This window comes from Oncorhynchus mykiss, chromosome 24, assembly GCF_057628025.1.
Source record: "Oncorhynchus mykiss isolate SJ-2025 chromosome 24, ASM5762802v1, whole genome shotgun sequence".
Lineage (NCBI taxonomy): Eukaryota > Metazoa > Chordata > Actinopteri > Salmoniformes > Salmonidae > Oncorhynchus > Oncorhynchus mykiss.
The window spans coordinates 6999044-7025919 of record NC_143045.1 but is presented as its reverse complement, the minus strand read 5'-3'; the positions used below and the strand labels follow the sequence as shown (position 1 = coordinate 7025919).

The following is a 26876-nucleotide window of genomic DNA, read 5'->3' as shown; positions in this document are numbered from 1 at the left end:
AGGTGTGTGGGAAGTAGAGAAAAGGCGGAGTATGTAGAGGGGGAGGGAAGCTACAGCAGGGTGATAAAGATAGGCTGCAATGGGAAAGAATGCCATGTGTCTGTGGAGGACAGACAGAGAGCGAGGGAGAGTAAGGGGAGGAGGGAGCAGAGGGAGGGGGCAAAGGGAGGGATGGGAATAGGATCTGAGTGGAGAGTGGAAGCAGCGTGGCTGGCCGGGGCTGACTGCTGAATGAAAGGGCCTGTTGCTCTCCACCACCGTTCGTTTTTTTGTCCCACAAAAGAGCACATGTCCAGAGCAAACATAGGAAGGCTCTCCAACAGTCAAGCACCAGGGGGAAGGGACAGAATCACCACTATACACAGACCTTTTGGAATTCTGCCTCACTCCATTACTTAGCCCTACAGGTGGCAGGGTGAACTACCATTGCTATGAGCGGGGTAAGTGTAAAGGGAGTTGAGCTGATGTCCCGGTGGCTGTTGGTCCTACTGGTCCTACTCGCACCCCGACATGGGAACACACACCCCCAGTGCTTGGATTACAAGCCCCCCTTCCAGCCACGGGAGCCTCTGGTCTTCTGTAAGGAGTATGCCAAGTTTGGTTGCTGTGACCTGGAGAAAGATGACAAGATCTCCCAGAACTTCTACAAGATCATGGACTACTTTGACTACTTGGGTTACGTGACCTGTGCGAAATACATACGCACCATCCTCTGTCAGGTAAATTGAAGTCTGTCAGTAGTCAGATGTTAGCTAATGACTCCTTCTCTAAAACAGTCCACAAAACTGCAGGATATTTTTAGAATGGATTACCTTCTTGCACGGTTTTAAAACATTTTCACTTGTTACTAATTCATCACAGGACATGAAAAATGTATACAGATTAAGCTATCACATTTCATGAAACTATACTTCATTCAGATTTGTACACCCCTGCGCTAGTGAAATGTATGTGGACATCATGATAATAACATACCCCAGGCCTTTCCAAATGTGCACGCTGTAGATTGGAACAAATTATAGTTGGAGGTATTATGTAAGACCTTGACTTGACTGTTCGAGCATGAGAAACGACAGCACTGTTAACAATGGTGGATTTAGGGTCCTGAACCACAGTACCACAACATCACTACTGTAAACGGATGACTTGTTTCTCCTCTCCAATGAAGAGAATCACAGCCCATGTGTCCTCAGCTTTGTTTGGTTTTGGATCCAGTGGAAGTCACGGGAGGTCGGTGGCACCTTAGCTGGGGAGGACGGGATCGTGGGAATGGCTGGAATTAGTGGAATGGTATCAAATACATGGTTTCCATGTGTTTGACGCCATTCCATTTACGCCGTTCCAGCCATTATTATGAGCCGTCCTCCCCTCAGCAGCCTCCATTGGTGGAAGTGAGCTGTTGTGCTTGGCTCTCAGCTCTCCTATCAGCCATGCTGAGATACAGGCCAGTAGCTGGAGACCGAATGCCTACGGCCACTTAGCCAGGGTAAACTCTGCTCAATGATGCCCTTTGTCCGAACAGTTATCATAGATACAGGGGGCTGCTTGTGATCTGTCAAGAGGTCCACTGACCACCAGCGAAACATTGATTTCCTGTCTGGCCACTGAACAGGATATACAGTATCATATTTTCACTGGAGGGAGGGAGGGAGGGAGGGAGGGAGGGCAGGAGGGAGATGCAGGTGAGGAGTTGAATCCATCTGAAGTAGTTGAAGGAACTACAACTTCTACTTGTGGTGGGATTAAGGCTGACTATTGGGATACAAAACAATTAGTAACATTGACGTCAGCCATTTAACTCAATATAGCCTATCCTATACCTCCTTCCCAACGTTGGAAGCTGAGAAGTCTCACATTTACCGTGATCGTGGCAACGTGGAACTCTGAAGGTTTGTCCTATACAATGTGGCACATGTGCACTCTCTCATTACCGCCCACCTCTTTTGGAAGGAGGGCCTTTTTAGAGTGTTCTTTGAGTGTATTTATGTTGACTTTTGGTGACTTATGGAGGAAAGGAAACCAACACACACAGCTTTAACCCTACCAGCTCACCCTGCACTGTGTAGTTAACCTTCTTTACAAATCTAGGTTTTTTTCCACGCTAAACTGTACAAATTCTAATGCCACATCTGGTTGTCATCTGGTTGACGGATTGCTGTTGTCAGAACTCCCTATCCCATCCAACGCTGGCCTAATTTACAGTATTTCCGAAGGATTTAAACAGAACGTTATAATTGGCGAAGTTACTGCATTATCAGGGCTGCCTACAGTAGAGGCCAGAGGAGTCAACACCCATTTGATGAAACAAGATGAAACAGGGCAAAGAACAATGACCAGGGTGCAGTTCTTCAAAAGTTATCAATCTGGATTAGGATTACATGCATAGAAATAGAATGGCTAGAACTGTCAAATCATTGACTTGAATGTGGACTCCAGTTCTGCTCATTCTATTTTATATGCATAGATTTTTTTATATGCATTTAACATTTTTTTTTAACTTGGCCCTGTGGATTTTGGGCTGAATTACACAATAAATTATATGGTTAAGGGTAGCGCTGGTATGTTTATTACAGAGAGTCATAGAAGGGTAATTGCCACCTAGAGGTTTTTGTCTCCAGTGTCTTGCAAAAGTATTCATCCCCCTTGGCGTCTTTCCTATATTGTTGCATTACAATCTGTAATTTAAATTTATTTTTATTTGGATTTTATGTAATGGACATAGACAAAATTGTCCAAATTGGTGAAGTGAAATTTTTAAAATGACTTAAAAAACAGAAAAGTGGTGGTGCATATGTATTCACCCCCTTTGCTATGAAGCCCCTAAATAAGATCTGGTGCAACCAATTACCTTCAGAAGTCACATAATTAAATAAAGTCCACCTGTGTGCAATCTAAGTGTCACATGATCTGTCACATGATCTCAGTATATATACACCTGTTCTGAAAGACCCCAGAGTCTGCAACACCACCAAGCAAGCGGCACCATGAAGACCAAGGAGCTCGCCAAACAGGTCAGGGACAAAGTTGTGGAGAAGTACAAATGAGAGTTGGGTTATAAAAAATATCTTAAGCTTTGAATATCCCACAGAGCACCATTAAATCCATTATTCAAAAATGGAAAGAATATGGTACCACAACAAACCTGCCATGAGAGGGCTGCCCACCAAAACCTACGAATCAAGCAAGGAGGGCATTAATCAGAGAGGCAATAAAGCCCAGACCTCACTCCAATTGAGACTGTGGTATGACTTAAAGATTGCTGTATACCAGCAGAACCCATTCAACTTGAAGGAGCTGGAACAGTTTTGCCTTGAAGAATGGCAAAATTTCCAGTGGCTAGATGTGCCAAGCATACCCCAAGAGTCTTGCAGCTATAGGTGGCTCTACACATTTTCAGTTTTTGTCTTATTTCTTGCTTGTTTCACAAGAAAATATTTTGCATCTTCAAAGTGGTAGGCATTTTGTGTAAATCAAATGATACAGCCCCCCCCCCCCCCCCCCCTAATTAAAAAAAAAAAATCCAGGTTGTAAGGCAACAAAATAGGAAAAATGCCAAGGGGGATGAATAAATTTGCAAGCCACTGTATGTTTGGCGTAGTTCAATAGCATCTTAGATTCAGACTCAGAGATTCCCTTTTTCACCTTGGATTGAAATTGAACCAAATAAGCATGGCATGATATCAATCCTGCTTTGCTTAGCTTCACTGAACACTGGGCTCTTTTCATACAATTTCTCTGGATAGTTCCAAAACATGCACAAAGGAAATGGGACTCACCATGGCTGGGTTTGTTTGTAAAGACTTGAAAGAGATTGCACCCTGCTGGGAGATAGCTGGGAAACTATATCAGATCTGCAGAAACAAATGAACCCCTCAACAAGAGCCAAATCTAGATATTTTAAGATCTAACAGAAATGATGTAAGTAAAAAAAATAATAAACATTTCCCACAAGGTGCTATGATGTGATGTGATATATCATACATGTTGTATATAATCAAGGCATTTCATGCATTCTTTTATGTTCTTTTTAGTGGCTATATGCCCACATTTGTCAGCTCTTACTTACTAGTTTTTACTGTACCCCCAACTCAAACACACAGTGTGGCTGTGCATAACACATACCACCTCCAGATTGCCCCCTTTTGTTTACGTCACTGCCTGACATCATGTGACTGCATAATCCACCTAACAATTTATGGTCAGCAACAGATTTCAGCCCAGAGTTGGCCAGTGCTGTTGATTTTAAAAGCTTTGATATTGAGTTTTTGAGCAGTGGTTTGAGGGTACCTTTGAGAGAGCATATCCCAGATTTAAATATAAAGAAGTAAATAAATACTCAGCAGAACTCCAGAAAAACGTTATGCCCACTTTGCCTTAGACTTGGAATCATATGATATATCATTCATCAGAGTCTTTGTAACAGAACCCGTCTTTTTCAGTACCAGTCTTTAAGGTGGTTTATATGTTTTGCATAATTGTCCCAACGGTTTACCAGTGTCAAAATTAGTGTAATTTTGTGTCTTTGACTTAATAAGGGATTGGACGTTCTAAGATGCACTTAAACAGGCCTTATTTATTTCTAGAACAGTTATTACTAGCTGATCTGGTTAGTACTGGGATGAGAAGAGGACATGGTGAATTGCAAATGTTTTCAAGCTTAGGGAGAGTACATCATGAAAATAGCTGCACAGTATCACGAACAGACATGGCATAGGATTAACCTGAGGACTATACTTCTGAAGATTATATACGACATTACACAAATCAAGTGGCTATATACTACAGCTTAAGTGGTAGCTCATTATGAAAGTTATCAGCCGATAAGGTAGGTCTACTGATCATGAAGTTTTGCTCAAAAGCGTGTGTCGTCCAAGCCCCAAAAGCTCTGCCACTTTCAAACCAGGTTTCCTTATCCTTGCAGGAGTGCTCTCCCTACTCTGCCCACCTGTATGATGCTGAGGATGCCAACACGCCCATGAGGGAGCTGCCAGGCCTGTGCGGAGACTACTGCTCTGAGTTCTGGCACCAGTGCCGCTACACCATTAGCCTGCTCACCGATAACAACGCCACGGTGGGCATAGAGGAGGACCGCAATAAGTTCTGTAACTTCCTGGAACTCAAAGACAGGGAGTACTGCTACCCCAACGTGCTCTCCGACGACAAGCTCAATGCCAACCTGGGAGATGTTCGGGCGGACCCCGAGGGCTGTCTGCAGCTGTGTCTGCAGGAGGTGGCCAACGGCCTGAGGAACCCAGTGGCAATGGTCCATGCCGACGACGGGACCCACCGCTTCTTTGTGGCCGAGCAGCTGGGCTACGTGTGGGCGTACCTGGCCAACGGCTCCCGTATTGACCGGCCCTTCCTCAACCTGACCAAGGCAGTGCTCACCTCGCCCTGGGCGGGGGATGAGAGAGGCTTCCTCTGCATGGCCCTCCACCCGCGCTTCACTGTGGTGCGGAAGGCCTATGTCTACTACTCTGTGTCTGTGAAGAAGGAGGAGAGGATCCGCATTAGTGAGTTTACACTGTCCGCTGATGATATGAACCAACTAGACCACTCCTCAGAGAGGTAAGAGAAGTATCACCAAATGGCATGGACTGAATCAGAACCTGTGGTGTCATCGGCTCCATTCACATGAATGCATTTGACATTTTGAAACAAATCTGAACGAACCAGCAGATTTGAAATAGAGATCTGCAACTACATTCATCCTATCAGATTTCTAATTTAGTGATGTTTAGTCATGAGTGGTTTTCTTTGTAGAACTATTTTGGAAGTGGTGGAACCTGCCTCGAACCACAACGGGGGCCAACTTCTCTTCGGGCACGATGGCTACCTCTATATCTTCATCGGTGATGGCGGAAGAGCAGGGGACCCCTTTGGCAAGTTTGGGAACTCCCAGAATAAGTGAGTCCCTGTGCTCTATACATTTCAAACACATTCAGGGGAAACAAATTAGTGGATGACATTTAGTGTATTTCTAGCCTTCACCCCATGTTGATGCTTTTGGAAGGTCAGAATGATATGTTTGCTTCAGAGACGTCCATTTTTCAAGTGTTGAAGATACAGTTATCATTCAACTAAGGACACCTAAACAGTAGTGTTGGAGTATTAGAGATAGTAGTGGATGGAAACACTTAATGTGATGTGCTGGCTCTTTAAAGTATACTTATTTACAGACAAGAAATTACGGGAAAAATAAGGGTTCAAAACATTAAACCTACAGCGTGACATATTTTTTTTATGCCAGGAGAGTTCTAAGCTACAGTAAAGGGACCATAGGGCACAGTTAGTATTTTAGTGTGTTTGTAAACTGTAGTACTCAACTCTCACACTATGTGACCTTCTCATATGATACTACAGTGATACATGATTCTATAATTAGGGCTAGACGTCCCGCTAGCGGGACAACTTCCGGTGACACTGGAGGGCGCGCAATTCAAATAAATAATCATACAAATATGGATATTAAACATTTAGGTACATACAAGTGTCTTATATCGGTTGAAGTCTTGAATTCTTGTTAATCTAACTGCACTGTCCGATTTACAGTAGCTATTACAGCGAAAGCATGCCATGCGATTGTTTGAGGACGGCGCCCCACATCAAAATATTTTTCCACAGGCACAGGTTTCATAAATTCACAAATAGCGATGAAATATTCACTTACTTTTTGAAAATCTTCCTCTGATTTGTCATCCAAAGGGTCCCAGCTATAACATGTAGTGTCGTTTTGTTAGATTAAATCCTTCTTTATGTCCCAAAAAGTCAGTTTAGTTGGCGCCATCGATTTGAGTAATCCACTCGTTCAACCTGCAGAGAAAGGAATCTGAAAATCTACCCCTGAACTTTGTTTCAACAAGTCAAAATACATTTCTATTCACTCCTCAGATACTCTAAAATGTAATTAAACTAAAATATTTCTTACGGAAAGAAGTATGTTCAATAGGAAATCAATTTTAGCAGGTGTGTCTTGTCTTCATGGCACGCCCAAACACGAATTTCCAGGATTGTGTCCTTGTACTAAAACTGATATTTCTTATTCGTTTTGGAAGTTACAAGCCTGAAACCTTGAACATAGACTGCTGACATCCTGTGGAAGCAATAGGAATTGCATAATGGGAGCTAGAATTCAGTATGCCCCTATACTTTCCATTGTAAGAGCATGGTCTCTCAAAAAAAAAGGATTCCGGTTGGTTTTTCTTTGGATTTTCTCCTACCGTATCTATTGTGTTATATTCTACTACATTATTTTAACATTTCTACAAACTTCGAAGTGTTTTCTTTCCAATGGTACCAATTATATGCATATCCTGGCTTCAGGGCCTGAGCAACAGGCAGTTTACTTTGGACACGTCATTTAGACAGGAAGTGGAGAAAAAAGGGGCCTAGCCCAAATAAGTTTTTTAAAGAATGGAAAATCCTGTTGCCATGGTAAATGTCTAGTAATTATTATATTTATGGTAAACTAATACACATCATAGATTAACTTTATGTCTGAGTTGTCACAAGTTTAATATTACAGAATATTAATTGACTCCAGAGGGTAGAAGAATATTTTACTAGAAACTTTGACTAGACATTTCTCTAGGCCTTGAGGGAGTGACACATTTATGGATTTAAGCTCAACGTTTTCCAATTAAATTTATACAAGACCTTCAGCAATGCCACTCAGCAGCTATTCATGAAAGTGCGATTTTATGACCGTACTCGTCAGTGGTGGCAAAATTGGGAGAGAATCGCCATGTATGACCTCAACCCCTGAGCATTTGACATGACAAACATTCAGCTCAACGTTATGTGTACATTTATGCAGACAGAGACGGTACAGTTGTTCACAATATTAGCCTTGTAAGTTTAGCTTTCTCCTGGCAGGGGCAGGGGTTGGCAGTGCCCAGAGTCTACAGTGTCTCGCAGGGCCATTCAGAAATGACTCAAAGCCTCTATAGTTATAACACAATGGCAGAATTGTACACACAGTGATATTATGAAAAAAACATCACTGAGCTTTGGACAGTCTGTGTCTTAGAATGCATTTTTATTTTGAACCATGGGCAAGGACAGGGCATAACATTGCCAGTCAGGTTCTAAGTGACTGCCACCCCCACAGAGTATTGGTCAGTGGCCAGTGTCTGGGCCTGCAGTGCCAGACCAAAAGTAATACTTATGGGGAATGTTGTCGGACGATGTCTGGCCTTTTCGTACCATGTGATAATTACTACAGTCTTGTGTAGTTGAGCTTTAAAAGGGAAGTTTACCTCTCCTTTTAAAGACCTGAGTGGAGGTAAAATATCTGCTACTCTGTTCAGAATATTACAATGTAGATATAAATGTGGTGCAGAGGAGGCTGGTGAGAGGAGCTATAGGAGGAAGGGGCTCATTGTAATGGCTGGAATGGAATAAATGGAACAGTATCAAACAAATCACAAAAAATATGGAAAATGCATGATTGATTCCAGCCATAACAATGAGCTCATCCTCCTATCTTCAACAGCAGCAAGACGTACAGTAAGAGCAGGTGCTCTAAATCAAACCTTGTTATGTGTTATTCTCAGAAGAGGGTTATGTCTAGTTTATAGTTGGGTAGCTCTAGTGTATAGCAGAATGCATGCATGCGGAAATAAGGGGATCTTTACATCACAGCTTTACCACGGAGGGCGGTACTTACGGTAAAGGCATTCTATTGAGTTCCATTGGGTGGAAACATCCCTTTCAGTTCATCGCAGGAGAAGAAAGATGAGCAGAGGGTTTCTTGACAGCCAATGAATGGGAGGCCAGGGATATGAGGGTTGTGGAACCTGCCAAGGCTAATATTTACACAAGACGCGACGCTGTGGGCCGCATAATAGTATGTGTGTATGAGAGAGAGAGAGAGACAGAGAGAGAGAGACATTGTTACAACACTGTATATATACATAATATGATATTTGTAATGTCTTTATTATTTTGGAACTTCTGTGAGTGCAATGTTTTCTGTTCATTTTGATTGTTTATTTAACTTTTGTATATTATTTACTTCACTTGCTTTGGCAATGTTAACTTATGTTTCCCATGCCAATAAAGCCCCTTGAATTGAATTTGAATTGAATTGAGAGAGAGAGAAATTCCACTATTTATTTATTTGGACAGTGAAGCTAAAATGATTCATTTGGCTCTATACCTCAGAATTTTGGATTTGAGATGAAATGTTTTATATGAGGTGACAGTACAGAATGTCAACTTTTATTTGAGGGTATTTTCATACATATCTGTTTTATCGTTTAGAAATGCAAGCAATTTGTGCACTTTATGTATTTAGTCATAAGTATTTGGATACATCCACTTATAGTGTATTAAATATAGTCAAAAGTTTTTAATATTAGGTCCCATTTTCCTAGCACACAATGACTACATCAAACTTGTCTACTCTACAACCTTGTTGGATGCATTTGCAGTTTGTTTTGGTTGTGTTTCAGATGATGTTGTGGTCAATAGAAATAGATGGTAAATAATACAAAAATAATTATTGTAAATAAGAATATAATATGTTTCTGGATACTTCTACATTAATGTGGATGTTACCATGATTCTGGATAATCATGAAGGAATTGTGAATAATGATCAGTGAGAAAGTCACGGAGGCATAAATATCATTCCCCCAAAAATGCTTTAGGGTCATGACCTTTGTGCATCTATAACGTACTCACTCATCATTAAACATAAATGTCTTTGATGACTGTTGTGATACACTAGTCTGGTCTCGTAGACTAGACGCAACATAGTAAACAGAAATCCGAGACACTCAATTTAGCATGATATGTTACGTTTCGTATGGTTACATAAGACAGATGGTTACTTAAAGCAAGAATGAAAGTACGGCAGTATGTATGATGCGAAAGTCCAGCAACCCAAAGGTTGTGAGTTTGAATCTCATCATGGACAACTTCAGCATTTTTGCTAATTAGAAACTTTTCAACTACTTACTACCTTTTCAGCTACTTTGCAACTACTTAGCATGTTAGCTAACCCTTTCACTAACCCTAACCTTAAACCTTTTAACTAACCCTTCCCCTAACACTAACCTTAATCCTTGTCTGTAATGAATTTGAATCTCATCCTGGATAACTTCAGCATTTTAGCTAATTAGCAACTTTTCAAATACTTACTACTTTTCTTTTTACTTTGCAACTACTTAGCATGTTAGCTAACTCTTCCCCTAACCCTAACACTTTTAGCTAACCCTAACTCCTAAACTTAACCCTAACCCATAGCCTAGCTAATGTTAGCCAGCTAGCTAGAATTCATTATATCATACATTTTGCAAATTCACAACATATTGTACGTTTTGCAAATTCGTAACATATAATGTAAATTGTAACATACCATACGAAATGAGTATTGAGCAAATTTAATACATATCATACGAAATGTAACATACAGTGCCTTGAAAATGTATTCAACCCCTTGGCTTTTTCTCTATTTTGTTGCATTACAACCTGTAGATTAAATTGATTTTTATTTGGATTTCATGTAATGGACAAACACAAAATAGTCAAAATTGGTGAAGTGAAATCAAAAAAGTAACTTGTTTAGAAAAAAAATCTAGATTTTAAACGGAAAAGTGGTGCGTGCATATGTAATTCAGCCCTTTACTATGAAGCCCATAAATAAGACCCGGTGCAACTAATTACCTTCACAAGTCACATAATTAGTTAAATAAAATCCACCTGTGTGCAATCTAAGTGTCACATGATCTGTCACATGATCTCATTATGGATACACCTGTTCTGAAAGGCCCCAGAGTCTTCAACACAACTAAGAAAGGAGCACCACCAAGCGAGCGGCACCATGAAGAACTCCACAGAGCTGGGCTTTACGAGAGAGTGTCCAGAAAAAAGCCATTGCTGAAAGACAAAAATAAGCAAACGCGTTGGTGTTCGCCAAAAGGCATTTGGGAGACTCCCCAAACACATGGAAGAAGATACTCTGGTCAGATGAGACTAAAATGTAGCTTTTTGGCCATCAAGGAAAACGCTATGTCTGGAGCAAACCCAACACCTCTCATCACCCCGAGAACATCATCCCCACAGTGAAGCATGGTGGTGGCAGCATCATGCTGTGGGTATGTTTTTCATCGGCAGGGACTGGGAAACTGGTCCGAATTGAAGGACTGATGGATGGCGCTAATTGCAGGGAAATTCTAGAGGGAAACCTGTTTCAGTCTTCAAGAGATTTGAGACTGGGACGGAGGTTCAACTTCCAGCGGGACAATGAACCTACGCATACTTCTAAAGCAACACTCGAGTGGTTTGAGGGGAAACATTTAAATGTCTTGCAATGGCCTAGTCAAAGCACAGACCTCATTTGAGAATCCGTGGTATGACTTAAAGATTGCTGTACATCAGCGGAATGTTGTGTAAATCAAATGATACAAACCCCTCAAAAAATCTAGTTTAATTCCAGGTTGTAAGGCAACAAAATAGGAATAATGACAAGGGGTGCGAATACTTTCGCAAGCCACTGTATCATACTAGAGTGTCTCAGATTTACAAAATGGTCTGAGACCAGGTTGGATACACAAACACAAATGAAAAACAACGACAGAAGCACACACAACAATGACAGAAGCACACACTAAAACGCTCGTACATTTTCCTATGAATAAACTCCACCCCATGTGTGCGTAGGTCCACTCTGTTGGGCAAGGTGCTGCGTCTCGATGTGGACAACAACGATGACATGGACCCCTACAGTATCCCGTCAGACAATCCTTTCCTGGGGGAGAAGGACTCGCTGCCTGAGATCTATGCCTACGGGGTGCGTAACATGTGGCGCTGCTCCATCGACCGGGGCGACCCCATCACCGGGCAGGGCCGTGGCCGACTGTTCTGCGGGGACGTGGGGCAGAACAAGTTTGAAGAGGTGGACCTCATCGTCAAGGGTGGCAACTACGGCTGGAGAGCCAAGGAGGGCTTCTCCTGCTATGACAACAGGCTGTGTCGCAACTCCTCTCTTGGTAAGTAGGCTACTCCTCCTACAGGCTTGGTAGAAGTGTCAGGCTGATTCTCTATCAAGCATCAGCTCATTTTAAGTTCAGATATCTATTAAATCCCTTAAGCGGTGAAAACATTCTTGCAGTGTGTTTCCAAAGTGAGATGTGTTGTTGTATTACATTTTTTTCTCCTCAGATGACATTCTACCTATTTTCGCTTACCCCCACAAACTGGGGAAGTCGGTCACTGGAGGCTACATATATCGAGGCTGCCAGATGCCTAATCTCAATGGCCTCTACATATTCGGGGATTTTATGAGTGGGTGTGTGTTTATACAACATAACCTACATTTATCCAATGTTATACCAATTAATATGCTGAAAATGTTCCATAGTTTGTCATGCCTCAAAAAGAAGTTGATATGTTCTTAACATTGAAAGATTATTGCCAAATGTTTCAAATGCATAAAAACAATAGCAATACAATAGTTTTTTTTGCCCTAAAACTCACTTGACACATGCACAATCTGAGTGACTACTTGTCTGCCTAGGCGCCTAATGTCACTGAAGGAGAACCAAAGCACTGGGAAGTGGGAGTACAAGGAGATATGTATGGGAAAAGGCCAGACGTGCCGATTCCCCAAACTCATCAACAGCTATTACAAATACATAATCTCCTTTGCTGAAGATGAGGCAGGTAACCTTGACAACTAGCTTTGCATGTTTTTGTGTCTCTTTGTGTTTTGTTCGTACTGATCCGTACATGAAAAGGCCATTAGGGGATGCATGCTGCTTGTGAATTCACTCACCCAAGGCAACCATGACAAATTGCTTCTCTGAGTTATTTCATGATGAGCGTCTGCTGCTTTTGAACGGCAATAAAGAAATAAAAACACCCAGTTCAAACCCAGTGGTGCACCACTTAGTGCATGCTCTTTAACTTCAGATAAGTTTCAAAAAGCAATCTTGTTCAGAATTCCTGACTTCAAAGCTGATTAGAGTGGGAAGAGGTTCAAAAGAAACGGTCTGTCTTCATTTCACTTTGAAAGTGTTGCATATCTTTGTGCTGGGTCTTAGATCCTTTTCCCCTCTTGTTTCTAGGGGAGCTGTACTTCCTGGCAACGGGAGCTCCCAGTGCGTCTGCCAGAGCGGGGGTGATCTATAAGATAGTAGATCCATCCAGGTATTAAACTAGGGTCCCAATGTCTCAACAGCCAGGGGGCTCTGGGAATTAATCTTGAATTAATGAAAGATTCCCAAAACAGACATACCTTTGCCAGATATACTAATGTCTATTGTCCATCCAATTATGGATGTGGTCTTCAATCCCCCTGTGTTTGTTTAGTACATATCTTACTTTAACTATGTATTCACAAATGTAATCGCTCTGTGTCACGCTAAGGGAATATCTGCTAAATCCTTTACCCTGAAATGCAATTTACTGAATATAATGTGCTTATATCTATGATATCATTGTTTTTTTTCATGTGATTATGATAACGTATGATTAAAATCACACAATACTGTATTATTAGGAGATAGTTATCATGAGCAGCTTTGGAATCAATGGATTTCTCTCACCATCTAGGAGAGCACCCCCAGGCAAGTGCAGCTTCAAGCCCACTCTTGTCAAGATTAAGGGCAAGCTGATTCACTTCCACCCGACGGAGGGTAAGTGACACCACAAACAAACACGAGTCGCTCTGTGTTTGCGAGCTATCATTAGTCATAGTGCAACACATCTCGGTCAGTTGGAGTGGTCTAAAGGGCTGTTTCTCTCGCTTGACTTCCTCTCTACAGAGTTTGTCATTGACAAGAAGCCGATGACCACTGCTGTGCCCACTACTACGGCTAGAACAACAGCTACTACCACTCTCCGTACTCCTCCGACCACCATGCGTTCTACGACGACAAGACCTACCTACAGACTGCCAACTGCAACCCTGAAGGCTACCGCTAAACCTGCAACGACGCGGGCTACAGTTAAACCTTCAACGATGAGGGCTACTATTAAACCTGCAACGACGCGGGCTACAGTTAAACCTTCAACGATGAGGGCTACTATTAAACCTCTGACGACGCGGGCTACTGTTAAACCTGCAGCAACAACTTCCAACCCCACCTCAATGCAGCAGAGGCCTACTGGTACCGCTACACCTGCCCTGACCACCTCATGGAGGCAGGTAGTGACGGCCAGGCCAGGTCATGCCACCACTCTTTCCCGGCAGAGAATGTCGTTGTCCTACACCAGGCCCACTGTTACCCCGAAGCCCCGACCACGGTTGACAACTGGAGCCAGAAGGCCCTCTCCACCAACAGCACGACCCTTGACCCGACCACAACCACACGACATGGTCAGACCCCCACCACTAGGGGATACGACCAACCGGCCCCAGACCACACCAAGGCCCATGTACTGTACAGCTTCAACAAAGCCCACCACCCAGAGGCCTAACTTCACCCTCTCAAAGGTCCAGGACAAGCTCCTGAAAGGCCAGAGTGACAAGATAGACCGTTCCACAAGGAACCGGTTCAACAAGAAGGACCGGGGCTCCCAACCTGGGAAGCAGCGGCGCCGGAAGCACCGGGCTGGGTCTGTGAGGCTGATCAGTGCAGAGCAGCTATCGGACCGTGGGCGGGTGGAGATTTACATACGGGGGGAGTGGGGTACAGTGTGTGATGACTTGTTTAGTAGTAAAGCGGCCACGGTGGTGTGCCAGCAACTAGGATTCCCTGTAGCCCTGCGTGTGGCTAAACGGGCGGAATTGGGGGGCGGCAGTGGCAGTATCCTGCTAGATGATGTGGAGTGTGAAGGCACAGAGAGGACGTTACTGGACTGCAAACGGGCAAAGGTGGGCAAGCACAATTGTGCACACGATGAGGATGTGGGGGTGGTGTGTGGCTACCACCACGACGAGGATAAATAATGAGCCAAAATACGTCTGACTGGGGGATCATTGCTACTCTCCTGTGCATGAACAGAATCTTCCTCTATGCACTGTACTTCAGGGCACAAACTGTGGTCAGACACATCTCACCCTTCTACTCCCCCACACATACTCACACACACTGCGAATTCAAGATGATTAACAACAATTGTTGATTGTAGACTAGACATCCTGATACTTTACTTCAGAGGCAGAATCCCTTTCCTTCCTTGCCTCTCTACCAGAAAAAAGTGTATCACTTTACAATACTGTCCTCTGCTGGAAGAAATGGCATATATTTTGTTGAATTTATAATTTTTTACATTGTATGAATTGATAATTACATATATATATATATATGTTTTATTTTTCATAAAACAAAATTCTACATGTGAAGAAGTGATGTCAAAATAATAATTATAATAATGATAATGAAAAGGAAAATGCTGGACATTGTGTGCTTTATTATTGTAAAATTTGACTGATTATATACAGCATGTAAACTGTTTAAGGCCATTGAGACGAATAAATTGAGATTTCATTTGAATTCTTGCTCCTCATTTCTACTCAAGCAAGCATACTGCATCACCCATGGACAACCCGATAAAACGATACTGTTATTCAGAGGACTAATGGCTGCGTTCACATGCTAGTCGGAACTAGGAAACTCGACTTGCTAATAGGTTGTAGTTATACATGTTCCGACTAGCACTTGAACGAGGCATAATGCTGGACGATAAGGGAGAAGGGTGGTTTCATGTGCTCATGGTAAATGGAAAACTGAGAAGTCTAAATCCGACATGACAGCACCATTTTCTTGTTTTTATTTTAGCATAGCCAGGGGCACACTCCAACACTCAGACATCATTTACAAATGAAGCATTTGTGTTTAGTGAGCTGGCAAGATCAGAAGCAGTAGGGATGACCAGGGATGTTCTCTTGATAAGTGCTTAACTTTGACAATTGTTCTGTCCTGCTAAGCATTCAAAATGTAAAGAGTACTTTTGGGTGCCCAATGCTGTGCCCAATGCTGCCCCTCATCTCTGATTCTCTGCTGGGTGGGCTATATCAAGTGCGCCTCTAGGCTAGTATTGTCTCAACCAAATTATCCATAGCCTATAAACTATAGGCTACGAAATGCATGCCTGGAGAAGCACAGAGCAAAGTTATATTTCTAAGATGGCTGCTGGGATTGTGTAAATAAAACTGGGCTGCATTACACACTGCAATGGATATTCCAACACTGAGCCCAATGTCTGCTCTGCTCTTGCTGATCAAAAAGTTGTTGTGCTTTGCCTAACCAATGGCTGTCCTGTGTATGCACATAGTGGCAGTCCAGGAGAGTGAAAGGCTTTCAAAAAAATTAGGCCTAGTCCATCTTGCGCATGGACAAGCCTATAGCCTATGTTCTGTTCGGTTTGAGAAAGAGAGCAGGAAGATGAGGAGGACCTGAGGTCAACTTTGATAGCTTGCTACTACTATAATTGATTTCATTAAAAGCAATATGTTTCTTGCCCATGTCAGCCTATTTATCAGAGTTATTGACCTCACAATAAGCCATATTTGAGTAATTTACATTGTGGTGCTGACACTTGAAGCAGAAGCCCCGGCACAATCAGTCAGAAATGGACAGCTCATGATGCTGAAAGTAGGCAACTGAGTGGGCATAATTCATTAAATCCATCTTCATTGTAATTAGATTTTACTAACAAGATTTTACTAGTTTAAGATTTTGAAGAAAATAAAACGAATAAGATTAAATAAAGTGATATTTAACACCGCTTTGGTCCGATGCTTTATATATAGGAAGGAACAAGCTGTAAAATACCCATGAAAGACATGAATCCGATACATATGGGGATATCATTGTTCCGTTTCTTGGATATTCAGAGGCTGAGCTACAACCTTCCATAGCCGAGGAGACAATACATTTACTTTGCTTGAGAATTAATCAAATTCTGTCACTATCAATTGAGTAAACTGTTTAAACCAAGACAGCTGGGTTTACTTGTGACCTCTCATTGGGTTAAGCCATGGAAGAAGAGTAGCCCACAATTAAAGCTTATATTTGTTCTGGTGGAAAGGTAGGCCTAACTTTTGAAAGTTCAGCACCATGCTCAGATTGTATTATTTGCAAACAGTGACAGTTTCGTTGCAAACAAGACACACTGATTTGGCGTTGGAGAAATATGATAAAATGAACAGATGCCTAACCTCTCTGTCCATTCTTATCTTGTAATTTCAGGTAACGTGTGGTATTAAAAAACGTTTCCGCTATTATATAACAAAGTAGAATTGCATGAAATGTTTATAAAATATTATTTTTCATGTTACTATATAGGAGATCTTTCCACCCCTACTCTATGGTAGTCTGCAAACCCACAACGGTTTGGCCCGCAGCCCTGTGCGCTATCAAAATGGCCATGTAATGTTTACAGGACAAATACGTTTCTAAAACTGCATATCTAAGACTATGGTCTGTCCCAGAATTGATGGTAAATGGTAGACGTAGAAATAAATTAATTATAGTGGATTATTTCGATTGGTCCACATTTTTCCTGGAACAACTTCGTCTTGTCTTTTACGATTCTATCATTGGCCAGTTGACACATGGGTGTGGCTGTGTACAAATTTTGTAGGAAGCATATTGAATGGTTTCATATCAGCGTTTTTATAGACGATATCCGAAACTACCTGTAATAATTGATAGACATGGATTACACCGCAACCCAAAGTGTGTCCAGACAGCGTAAGTTAACGTACGTTGATCAAACTATTGGTAAGATGTCTGAACTTTTTGGCCTAGAAATGTAGCTAACCGGCATGCTAATACCAATAGCTAGCTAACAAGCTAACCCACTCGATGGCTGCTCTTCAAGCCAAAGCTAAACGAACTACCTGGAAAATGTTGCTAGCTAACTTGCTTTTTTGTGTCATATGCGGTGTGTTATCAATCATGACAGCTAATTTCTTACTAATATGGCTAGCTGACGCCATGTTGCACAAGACTGAGTTAGCTAGCTAGCTGGCTGTTAGCCACGTCATTAGATAAACTATCTGGTGACGTTGTCATATTCCATGTAGACAGCGAATCTGAAACATGTCTGATCAGTTTCGGGCCACATTATTCAGGTGTAGGTTAGAAGGTCGCGCTATTCCCTCTCAAGACTTACGATTTCAAGCCTTCACGTATTGCCTTGCTTCTAAATTGGGACATGGGACTGTGCCTCTTGTTTTGTTAGCCTCTTGTTGGTCTCCGCCCAGTGTTCAATCATAACTTGTTCCCAATACAGAGTATTCTATTTACGTCATTTAGCACCCTTTGCTTGTTCCATATTTTGTTGCGTTACTTCCTGAATTCAAAATGGATTCAATATTTCTTTCCCACCCATCTACACACAATACTCCATAATGACAAAATTAATACATGTTTCAAATAAGCACCTTTGGCGGTGATTACAGCAGTGTGTTTTGGGGTAAGTCTCTAAGAGCTTTGCACACCTGGATTGTACAATATTTGCCCATTTATTAATTGTTAAATTATTCAAGCTCTGTCAAGTAGATTGTTGCTAGACAGACATTTTCAAGTCTTGCCAAAACTGTAACTAGGCCACTCGGGGGACATTCAAGTCAAATTTTATTAGTCACATGCACCAAATACAACCGGTGTAGACCGTCCTTACAGTGAAATGCTTACTTACGAGCCCCTAACCAACAATGCAGTTAAAAAAATGTAAAATAAAATAAAAGTAACAAGTAATTAAAGAGCAGCAGTAAAATAACAATAGCGAGGCTATACACATGGGGGTACCGGTACAGAGTCGATGTGTGGGGGTACCGTTAGTTGCGGTAATATACACATGTAGGTAGAGTTATTAAAGTGACTATGCATAGATAATAACGGAGAGTAGCAGCAGTGTTCTAGAGGGGGGGGGGGGCTTCCTTTTAGGGCCTTCCTCTGACACTGCCTGGTATAGAGGTCCTGGGTGGCATTGGGCTTGGCCCCAGTGATGTACTGGGCCGTACGCACAACACTCTGTAGTGCCTTGCGGTCGGAGGCTGAGCAGTTGCCATACCAGGCAGTGATGCAACCAGTCAAGATGCTCTTGATGGTGCAGCTGTAGAACCTTTTGAGGATCTGAGGACCCATGCCAAATCTTTTCAGTCTCCTGAGGGGGAATAGGTTTTGTTGTGCACCCTTCATTACTTTCTTAGCTACAGACGTGAGTGCTACGGGTCGGTAGTCATTTAGGCAGGTTACCTTAGTGTTCTTGGGCACAGGGACCATGGGGGTCTGCTTAAAACATGTTGGTATTACAGACTCGGAGAGGTTCAAAATGTCAGTGAAGACACTTGCCAGTTGGTCAGCACATGCTCGCAGTACACGTCCTGGTAATCCGTCTGGACCTACGGCCTTGTGAATGTTGACCTGTTTAAAGGTCTTACTCACATCAGCTGTGGAGAGCGGGATCACAGTCTTCCGGAACAGTTGGTGCTCTCATGCATGTTTCAGTGTTATTTGCCTTGAAGCGAGCATAGCAGTAGTTTAGCTCATCTGGTAGGCTCGTGTCACTGGGCAGCTCTCGGCTGTGCTTCCCTTTATAGTCTGTAATGGTTTGCAAGCCCTGACACAACCGATGAGTATCAGAGCCAGTGTAGTACGATTCGATCTTAGTCCTGTATTGACGCTTTGCCTGTTTGATGGTTCGCCAGAGGGCACAGCAGGATTTCTTATAAGCTTCTGGGTTAGAGTGCCGCTCCCTGAAAGTGGCAGCTCTAGCCTTTAGCTCTGTGCGGATGTTGCCTGTAATAAATGGCTTCTGGTTGGGGTATGTATGTACGTACGGTAACTGTGGGGATGACATCATCGATGCACTTTTTGAAGAAGCCAATGACTGATGTGGTGAACTCCTCAATCAAATGTATTTATATAGCCCTTCTTACATCAGCTGATATCTCAAAGTGCTGTACAGAAACCCAGCCTAAAACCCCAAACAGCAAGCAATGCAGGTGTAGAAGCACGGTGGCTAGGAAAAACTCCCTAGAAAGGCCAAAACCTAGGAAAAAACCTAGAGAGGAACCAGGCTACGAGGGGTGGCCAGTCCTCTTCTGGCTGTGCCGGGTGGAGATTATAACAGAACATGGCCAAGATGTTCAAATGTTCATAAATGACCCGCATGGTCAAATAATAATAATCACAGTAGTTGTCAAGGGTGCAGCAAGTCAGCACCTTAGGAGTAAATGTCAGTTGGCTTTTCATAGCCGATCATTAGGAGTATCTCTACCGCTCCTGTTGTCTCTAGAGAGTTGAAAACAGCAGGTCTGGGACAGGTAGCACATCCGGTGAACAGGTCAGGGTTCCATAGCCGCAGGCAGAACAGTTGAAACTGGAGCAGCAGCACGGCCAGGTGGACTGGGGACAGCAAGGAGTCATCATGCCAGGTAGTCCTGAGGCATGGTCCTAGGGCTCAGGTCCTCAGAGAGAGAAAGAAAGAGAGAGAGAAAGAGAGAATTAGAGAGAGCATACTTAAATTCACACAGGAAACCCGGATAAGACAGGAGACGTACTCCAGATATAACAAACTGACCCTTGCCCCCCGACACATAAACTACTGCAGCATAAATACTGGAGGCTGAGACAGGAGGGGTCAGGAGACACTATGGCCCCATCCGAGGACACCCCCGGACAGGGCCAAACAGGAAGGATTTAACGCCACACACTTTGCCAAAGCACAGCCCCCACACCACTAGAGGGATATATTCAACCACCAACTTACCATCCTGAGACAAGGCTGAGTATAGCCCACAAAGATCAGTCCAAAATCTCTTTATATCTGAAAACCTCCGTTTTGTCTGCACGTTTTCTTCAGTAATCCACAGGCACAAACGCAGTCACAACAGGCAGACAAAAAATCAAAATTGTATCTGTAAAGTTCATAGAAACATGTCAAACGATGTTTATATTCAATCCTCAGGTTGTTTTTAGCCTAAATTATCGATAATATTTCAACCGGACAATAACGTCGTCAATATAAAAGGTAAACAAGAAAAGCACTCTCTGGTCGCGCACATGAAAAAGCTCTTTGACACGGCATTGAATAGAAAATGACAAAAAAAAAAAAATCCTACTTCCTGAATGGATTTTTCTCAGCTTTTCGCCTACCAAATCAGTTCTGTTATACTCACAGACATTATTTTAACAGTTTTGGAAACTTTAGAGTGCATATGCTATCTTCTGGGCCTGAGTAGAAGGAAGTTTAATTTGGGCATGCTTTATATCCAAAATTCCAAATGCTGCCCCCTACCCTAGAGAAGTTAAATCCATTATTAAAAAATGGAAAGAATATGGCACCACAACAAACCTGCAAAGAGAGGGCCGCCCACCAAAACTCACGGACTAGGCAAGGAGGGCATTAATCAGAGAGACAACAAAGTAACCGAAGGTAACTCTGAAGGAGCTGCAAAGCTCCACAGCGGAGATTGGAGTATCTGTCCATAGGACCACTTTAAGCCGTACACTCCACAGAGCTGGGCTTTACAGAAAAGTGGCCAGAAAAAAAGACATTGCTTAACCTCTTTGGAATAGGGGGCAGCATTTTCACTTTTGGATAAATAGCGTGCCCAATTTCAACTTCCTGCTACTCATGCCAGGAATATATGATATGCATATGATTAGTAGGTGTGGATAGAAAACACTCTGAAGTTTCTAACCCTGTTTCAATCATGTCTGTGACTATAACAGAACTTATGTAGCAGGCGAAACCTGCTACATAAAGCGTCAGAGCTATGGGCCATTTCACTCACAAGGCAAAATGGGACATGGATTGGCTCCACTGTAATGGAATGGAATTGTAGTCATGAGAACGGCTAAGAGTACCATGGTAAACTTACTGATTTGGTAAAGGATATGAAACATTAGGGCTACCCATTTCAATAGGTAAGAAATAGAGAATCAGAGATGTGCTTCTAATGAATAACAAACATTGTATTTCATTATTTAGGCTTATAGGCTTTTTTGAGACAGACTAGAGCTGGACGATATGGACAAACATCTATAACGCGATAAATTGGCACGATAATGAGACATTTAATAACTTTAAAACAGTGTGCAGAAGTTACTTTTGTTATATGGCGCTTAACTACTACTGCTACTTGTAATATTGTACCATTTGTCCAGTTAGCAATAGCCCATATTAGCAGACTTATTTCATTTCAAACTTCACATTCCTATACTTAGTTATTGTTATCTGTAAAATCCTCGGTTTGGTTGGTACCGATCATTTTTGGTTTATCGTCCCGGCTCTACAGTAGACCACGAGTGGAGATCTGTAAGTGTGTCCGTTTTTGAAGTTTAATTTTGAAATGCAGCCTACTTGTCCTGGTTGACCTCTCTCTCTTTGAGAAAGAGGTTCCTAATCTCAATTGATCTCATTGTTAAGTATTAATAATAAGATTAGTCTACGGTGCAGGCCAATGGATGTCTGTGGAAGGACAAAGTATACATTGATAGGAAGCGGCTGGGGTGACATAAGGGTATCCATCTGCTTAGTGGGCGATGTGATTCTGCACTCGGGATAAAACACACCCAGAATTGATGACTGAGAACAGGGTTTATCTTACACATGGAGTGAAGAGACCCTGTTATAGGCACTGTCTGCTTAGGCTAGGCTATTTGTTGAATTGTGTCAATGTGCACTGCATAGCTCCTCCTTTTGCAGCTACATTTGGGTTGTCCTTCAAAATGCATTGGACGTATTCCCCACTCCACTGACCAGAATGTGCTTTCATCCACCTCTTGTGTGACAGATCCCGAAATGAGGAACACGTCAATGGACGGGACAGACCCCAGTCAGCTGTTTGATGACACCAGTGCAGCGCCGGGGGTGCAGCCCACTGGGTTCCAGGGCCAGGGTGTTGGGACGATGGGCCACCCCGGCCGGACCCTCCTCTCAGACCCTATGTCCAACTTGGCCATGGCTTACGGGAGCAGCCTGGCCAGCCAGGGCAAAGACTTGGTGGACAAAAATGTAAGACTCATGGTAGTGACGGTACATAGTTGTGGTACCAGTTAGTAAGTAGCAACATGATGTGTCATTAAGTGGGCCTAAATTGTCTTGGTTTTGCTCCGTTTAATCTACAGCTGGATCGTTTCCTCCCCATCTCTAAGCTGAAATATTACTTTGCCGTGGACACAGTTTACGTGGGCAAGAAACTCGGCCTGCTCGTCTTCCCCTACATGCACCAGGTACTGATGCCATGTCACCCTGTGTTACTATGGTCACCATCTGTTGGTATTGCTTGTGTCCATGTCCAGACTCAGAGCTACCAAGCTGATACTGAACTTACGCCCTAGGATGACTCTCATTGAATGGGTGACTAAAGAAGGTGTATGTTTTTGTTTTGCTTTTGATTAGAACTGGGAAGTGAGCTACCAACAGGACACCCCAGTGGCTCCACGCTTTGATATCAACGCTCCTGACTTGTACATTCCAGGTAAAGGAGATCTGGTCAGGTCTACCACCCTGACTGAACCAAACCAATAAAACCTGGAACTAGCCTATTATTGTTTTAACATTGCTTTATATTATTTTGCAGCAATGGGTTTTATCACATACATCCTGGTGGCTGGGTTAGCGCTCGGAACACAGAACAGGTAAACTGGTCCACTTTGCACCTTTCTTCCCAGTTTTCTGTATAAAGAGTATCCTGAAACGTGTATCTACCCTAATCTCCCCTCTAGGTTTACCCCTGAGATCCTGGGCATGCAGGCCAGCTCAGCCCTGGTGTGGCTCATCATGGAGGTGCTGGTTGTCCTCCTCAGTCTCTACCTGGTCACAGTCAACACAGACCTCACCACCATCGATCTTGTGGCCTTCTCCGGATACAAATATGTGGGGTATGGCTGGTCTCTCTCTCTCTCTTGCTCTCTCTGACATGATTAGTATGACATTGCGGTTTGTGTTTCTGGATTTCCCTGTCTTTCAACATGGAAGTTGTCTTAATTATATATTAAAGTTGTAAAGACATGATGACACATCAACTACTCGGATGAATTGTGAAAGATTCCCTTGTGTGTGCAGGATGATTGTAGGGGTCGTGGCAGGGTTACTATTTGGTCGAACGGGATATTACCTAACGCTGCTGTGGTGCTGTATATCCATCTTCGTCTTCATGGTGAGTAGCAGGACGAGCGGATGATAGAATCGGATTTACTCCACCCAATGTCCCCTGCTAGCGCCTTGACTACTGTACGTAGGTTCACAAGCTTGATTTTGGCTCCCTCTGTCTTGGTCCTCTCTTCAGATCCGCACGTTGAGACTAAAGCTCCTGTCTGAGGCAGCAGCCCAAGGCGTGTTGGTTCACGGGGCCAGGAACCAGCTGAGGATGTACCTGACCATGTCCATCGCAGCCGCCCAGCCCATTTTTATGTACTGGTTGACCTATCACCTGGTCAGGTAAGACCACGAGCTGACCAGGAGTGTTTCATCTGACAAGACACTACCTCTCTATGGAAAAATAAGACTGTTCACTGACCATCACTTCTCCCCACCATTCGCTGCAGAGGTGCGGGACACATGCACGGATAAATAAAACCACACACAAATGGCATTGTAGAATTAGCATTGTGCGAAGTCTCACAGTACAAGTGTAACAGTAGTGTTGACCTGTCTTTTGTATTGTTTTTTTTAAATGTAATTGTCTAAGAAGGATAATTGACTGGCTCGTCATGTTTTGTATACTGTAATTAGTTATGTTTTCTAAGTATTTGTGAACATATGGTTGTATATTAGCAATCCAGCTTTGGGTCCTCAATCGCAAAAGCTTTGACTGAGCCAAGGATGGAAGCACAGTTAAGGCAAATTCATAGCCTACGTAAGTAGGCAACGCAAGAACGAAGTTAGCTCCGTGAAATGGCTGTCCTGCAGAATTGCATTGCAGAATTTGCAGCCCACAATTTGTAATGTGTCACAACTACGCAGGGAAACCATTTAATGTGAATTGTGTTCTTGCGTTACATACTTACATTGACCCAAAGGCTTTAGCATAATTTGCCTGCGCCGTCCAGTGAACACACAAAAAAAGCGCTCTTAATGTCCTTAATCACAGGATGATGTATGTAAACAGATTTGTGGATGTGTGTTTGTAAATACGAAAAATGCTTTTTTGTACATGTCTTGGTGCCACGAACTGAAGCCCAAACAAAGACTTTCAATCATGTAACAAAGTCATTAAGTCATCTTAAATTACAGCTGATGCTTTTTTAAACAAGCTTGACAAAATTACATGAGCATATGACACTGTAATTGATTTTCAGGCTTCAAACTGGAAAAGTGGAAACAATATTTAATGGTTTAAGATGTTCAAATACTAGCCTCCATTTCAAATGTAGGCCTAATTACTAGAGATATCACGCTAAAATGGTGTTGCTTGCCATGCCTCAGTTGCTTTTATGAATATTTGATATACAGAGGCGGAATAACATGGATCCTCTAATGCTCTCTTCAACTTGATAAATAAACTGAAACTGGAGTACAAATTTGATATGGCTTTTTTAAATTGAACTGTTATGAAGCTGAATATGTCTCGTCCGGTATCACTAACATACACTCAAACTTTGCTTCCTATTGATACAATTTTTTTCCAACAGGAAATAAGCTTTAATGGACAATGGCTACATTGTATCTATGTAAGATTAACACCTTAGCCCTTTTCCCTCTCTGCCCCAGGTTAGGATGATATGGTAATCAATAAGGAAAGCCGGTGTGTATGATAAAGCCTGCTTACCTTGACATTAGCAGATGTATGTCAGATATTCCTGTCAATCTTGATCCAACACTCCTGCTCTGTCCCCACTGTCACATGGCACAATCAGATTAACAGAAGTTGTGGTTTACACCTTGGATTAACATGTGGTTGTCATCCGTTCTTGATCGGATCACTATCTAATCGAGATGTGTTGCGTTACACATGGTAATAAAATGTGTCTTATCCACCGCTGCTTCCACATTTTGCCCAGATGCCATGGTCCCTCCCTGTATGCAAATTAATTCAACCTGTCTTGGACCTCCCATTATGAAACAAGCTGTATAAATTGAAAGGAAATGGCACGTTTTGTTTTATACTCATTACAGCCTACTTTTTTTATCCAATGATTTAAGACTGGCCATAATAGCCTACTGTCCCAATTAACCTTGCCCTGTCCACGGCCGTACAAATAAATATTCTGAGAATCTCGCCCATCCCTAAAAAAGTCCCCACGCAAACGAGCTGAGTATCTGGATGTGTGTACAAAATATATTGAACAGTATAAATAGAAATGACACGTAGGCTCTAATGCCCACAGTAAAAACCAAAACAAGTTCAAGTAGGCTACAAAGTGCATCTCAGAGTGGCGCAAAGCATTATCCAAACAGGTTTGGACAGGGTTGTTCTTTACGCATGGATGTTGTCTTTATATTATTGTAATCTTGTATTGAAAATAACCCCTATATAGGCCTAACAAGCACCACATTTTTAAAAAAAACGACAGGCTGGGAGTACAACTGTGGTTTAGTTTCCTCCAAATAATTGATCAGTGATCAATCGCTAACGGAACCTGAATATAACCTATAGCAGAGACGTGGTCAAATTATGAAAATGCTTAGATAAAAGCTGCAATCGATATATTGGACAGTGGCCTTGTTCATGCTTACAGAAAGCTATGTGACTTATAAATAATACAATCAAAAAGGATTGGATTGTAATACCAATGTATTATTTTCATATCTGATAGGCTAATAGCAACTGAAATGGACTTCACTACCCGCTAACCTTTCATTCTGGCTAGATTTAAATGTACAGGTGGAAAATTTGGCCTACACATTACACTTTGCCATATACAGTACTTGTCAAGCACTGAGCTTTTCTGCTGCGACCCAAAGATTGTAGTTGTATTATTGTTTTGCATATATTGTATCTGTTAACATTGTGTTATTTAA

General features: G+C 42.4%; 2 protein-coding genes across 5 annotated transcripts; both read left to right on the top strand.

Annotated features, from left to right (window-relative positions):
- Nucleotides 1-94: 94 nt before the first annotated feature.
- LOC110503585 (HHIP-like protein 1) lies at nt 95-15445 on the top strand. Of its 2 annotated transcripts, none has more exons than XR_016491299.1 (9): nt 95-719; nt 4922-5568; nt 5764-5907; nt 11667-11995; nt 12168-12294; nt 12523-12664; nt 13073-13154; nt 13560-13642; nt 13772-15445. XR_016491299.1 is itself a non-coding variant. In XM_021581988.3 (9 exons), exons 1-9 carry the CDS (start codon nt 432-434, stop codon nt 14896-14898), a joined length of 2973 nt encoding a protein of 990 aa, XP_021437663.3. In that variant the 5' UTR covers nt 95-431; the 3' UTR covers nt 14899-15445. The 2 variants fall into 2 exon arrangements, 1 of the variants encoding a protein (XP_021437663.3); XM_021581988.3 differs by having other exon boundaries at nt 12523-12668.
- A 518-nt stretch (nt 15446-15963) lies between these two features.
- On the top strand, nt 15964-25435 carry LOC110503586 (protein YIF1B). 3 transcript variants are annotated; one of them, XM_021581990.3, is made up of 8 exons: nt 15964-17677; nt 22705-22925; nt 23039-23143; nt 23313-23391; nt 23494-23551; nt 23639-23794; nt 23979-24072; nt 24202-25435. In XM_021581990.3, exons 1-8 carry the CDS (start codon nt 17611-17613, stop codon nt 24355-24357), a joined length of 936 nt encoding a protein of 311 aa, XP_021437665.1. In that variant the 5' UTR covers nt 15964-17610; the 3' UTR covers nt 24358-25435. The 3 variants fall into 3 exon arrangements, with proteins under 3 accessions (XP_021437665.1, XP_021437666.1, XP_021437667.1); XM_021581991.3 differs by having other exon boundaries at nt 17484-17647; XM_021581992.3 differs by having other exon boundaries at nt 17490-17657.
- Nucleotides 25436-26876: the final 1441 nt, after the last annotated feature.

What these genes read in the sequence shown, in the direction of transcription:
- LOC110503585 (XM_021581988.3), top strand. Translation starts at nt 432, where the DNA reads ATGAGCGGGGTAAGTGTAAAGGGAGTTGAGCTGATGTCCCGGTGGCTG. An exon ending in TACGCACCATCCTCTGTCAG is followed by an intron (nt 720 to 4,921) that starts GTAAATTGAAGT and finishes TTATCCTTGCAG; the next exon opens with GAGTGCTCTCCCTACTCTGC. An exon ending in CTTTGCTGAAGATGAGGCAG is followed by an intron (nt 12,669 to 13,072) that starts GTAACCTTGACA and finishes TCTTGTTTCTAG; the next exon opens with GGGAGCTGTACTTCCTGGCA.
- LOC110503586 (XM_021581990.3), top strand. Translation starts at nt 17,611, where the DNA reads ATGGATTACACCGCAACCCAAAGTGTGTCCAGACAGCGTAAGTTAACG. An exon ending in GCGCTCGGAACACAGAACAG is followed by an intron (nt 23,552 to 23,638) that starts GTAAACTGGTCC and finishes TCTCCCCTCTAG; the next exon opens with GTTTACCCCTGAGATCCTGG. An exon ending in TATCCATCTTCGTCTTCATG is followed by an intron (nt 24,073 to 24,201) that starts GTGAGTAGCAGG and finishes TCCTCTCTTCAG; the next exon opens with ATCCGCACGTTGAGACTAAA.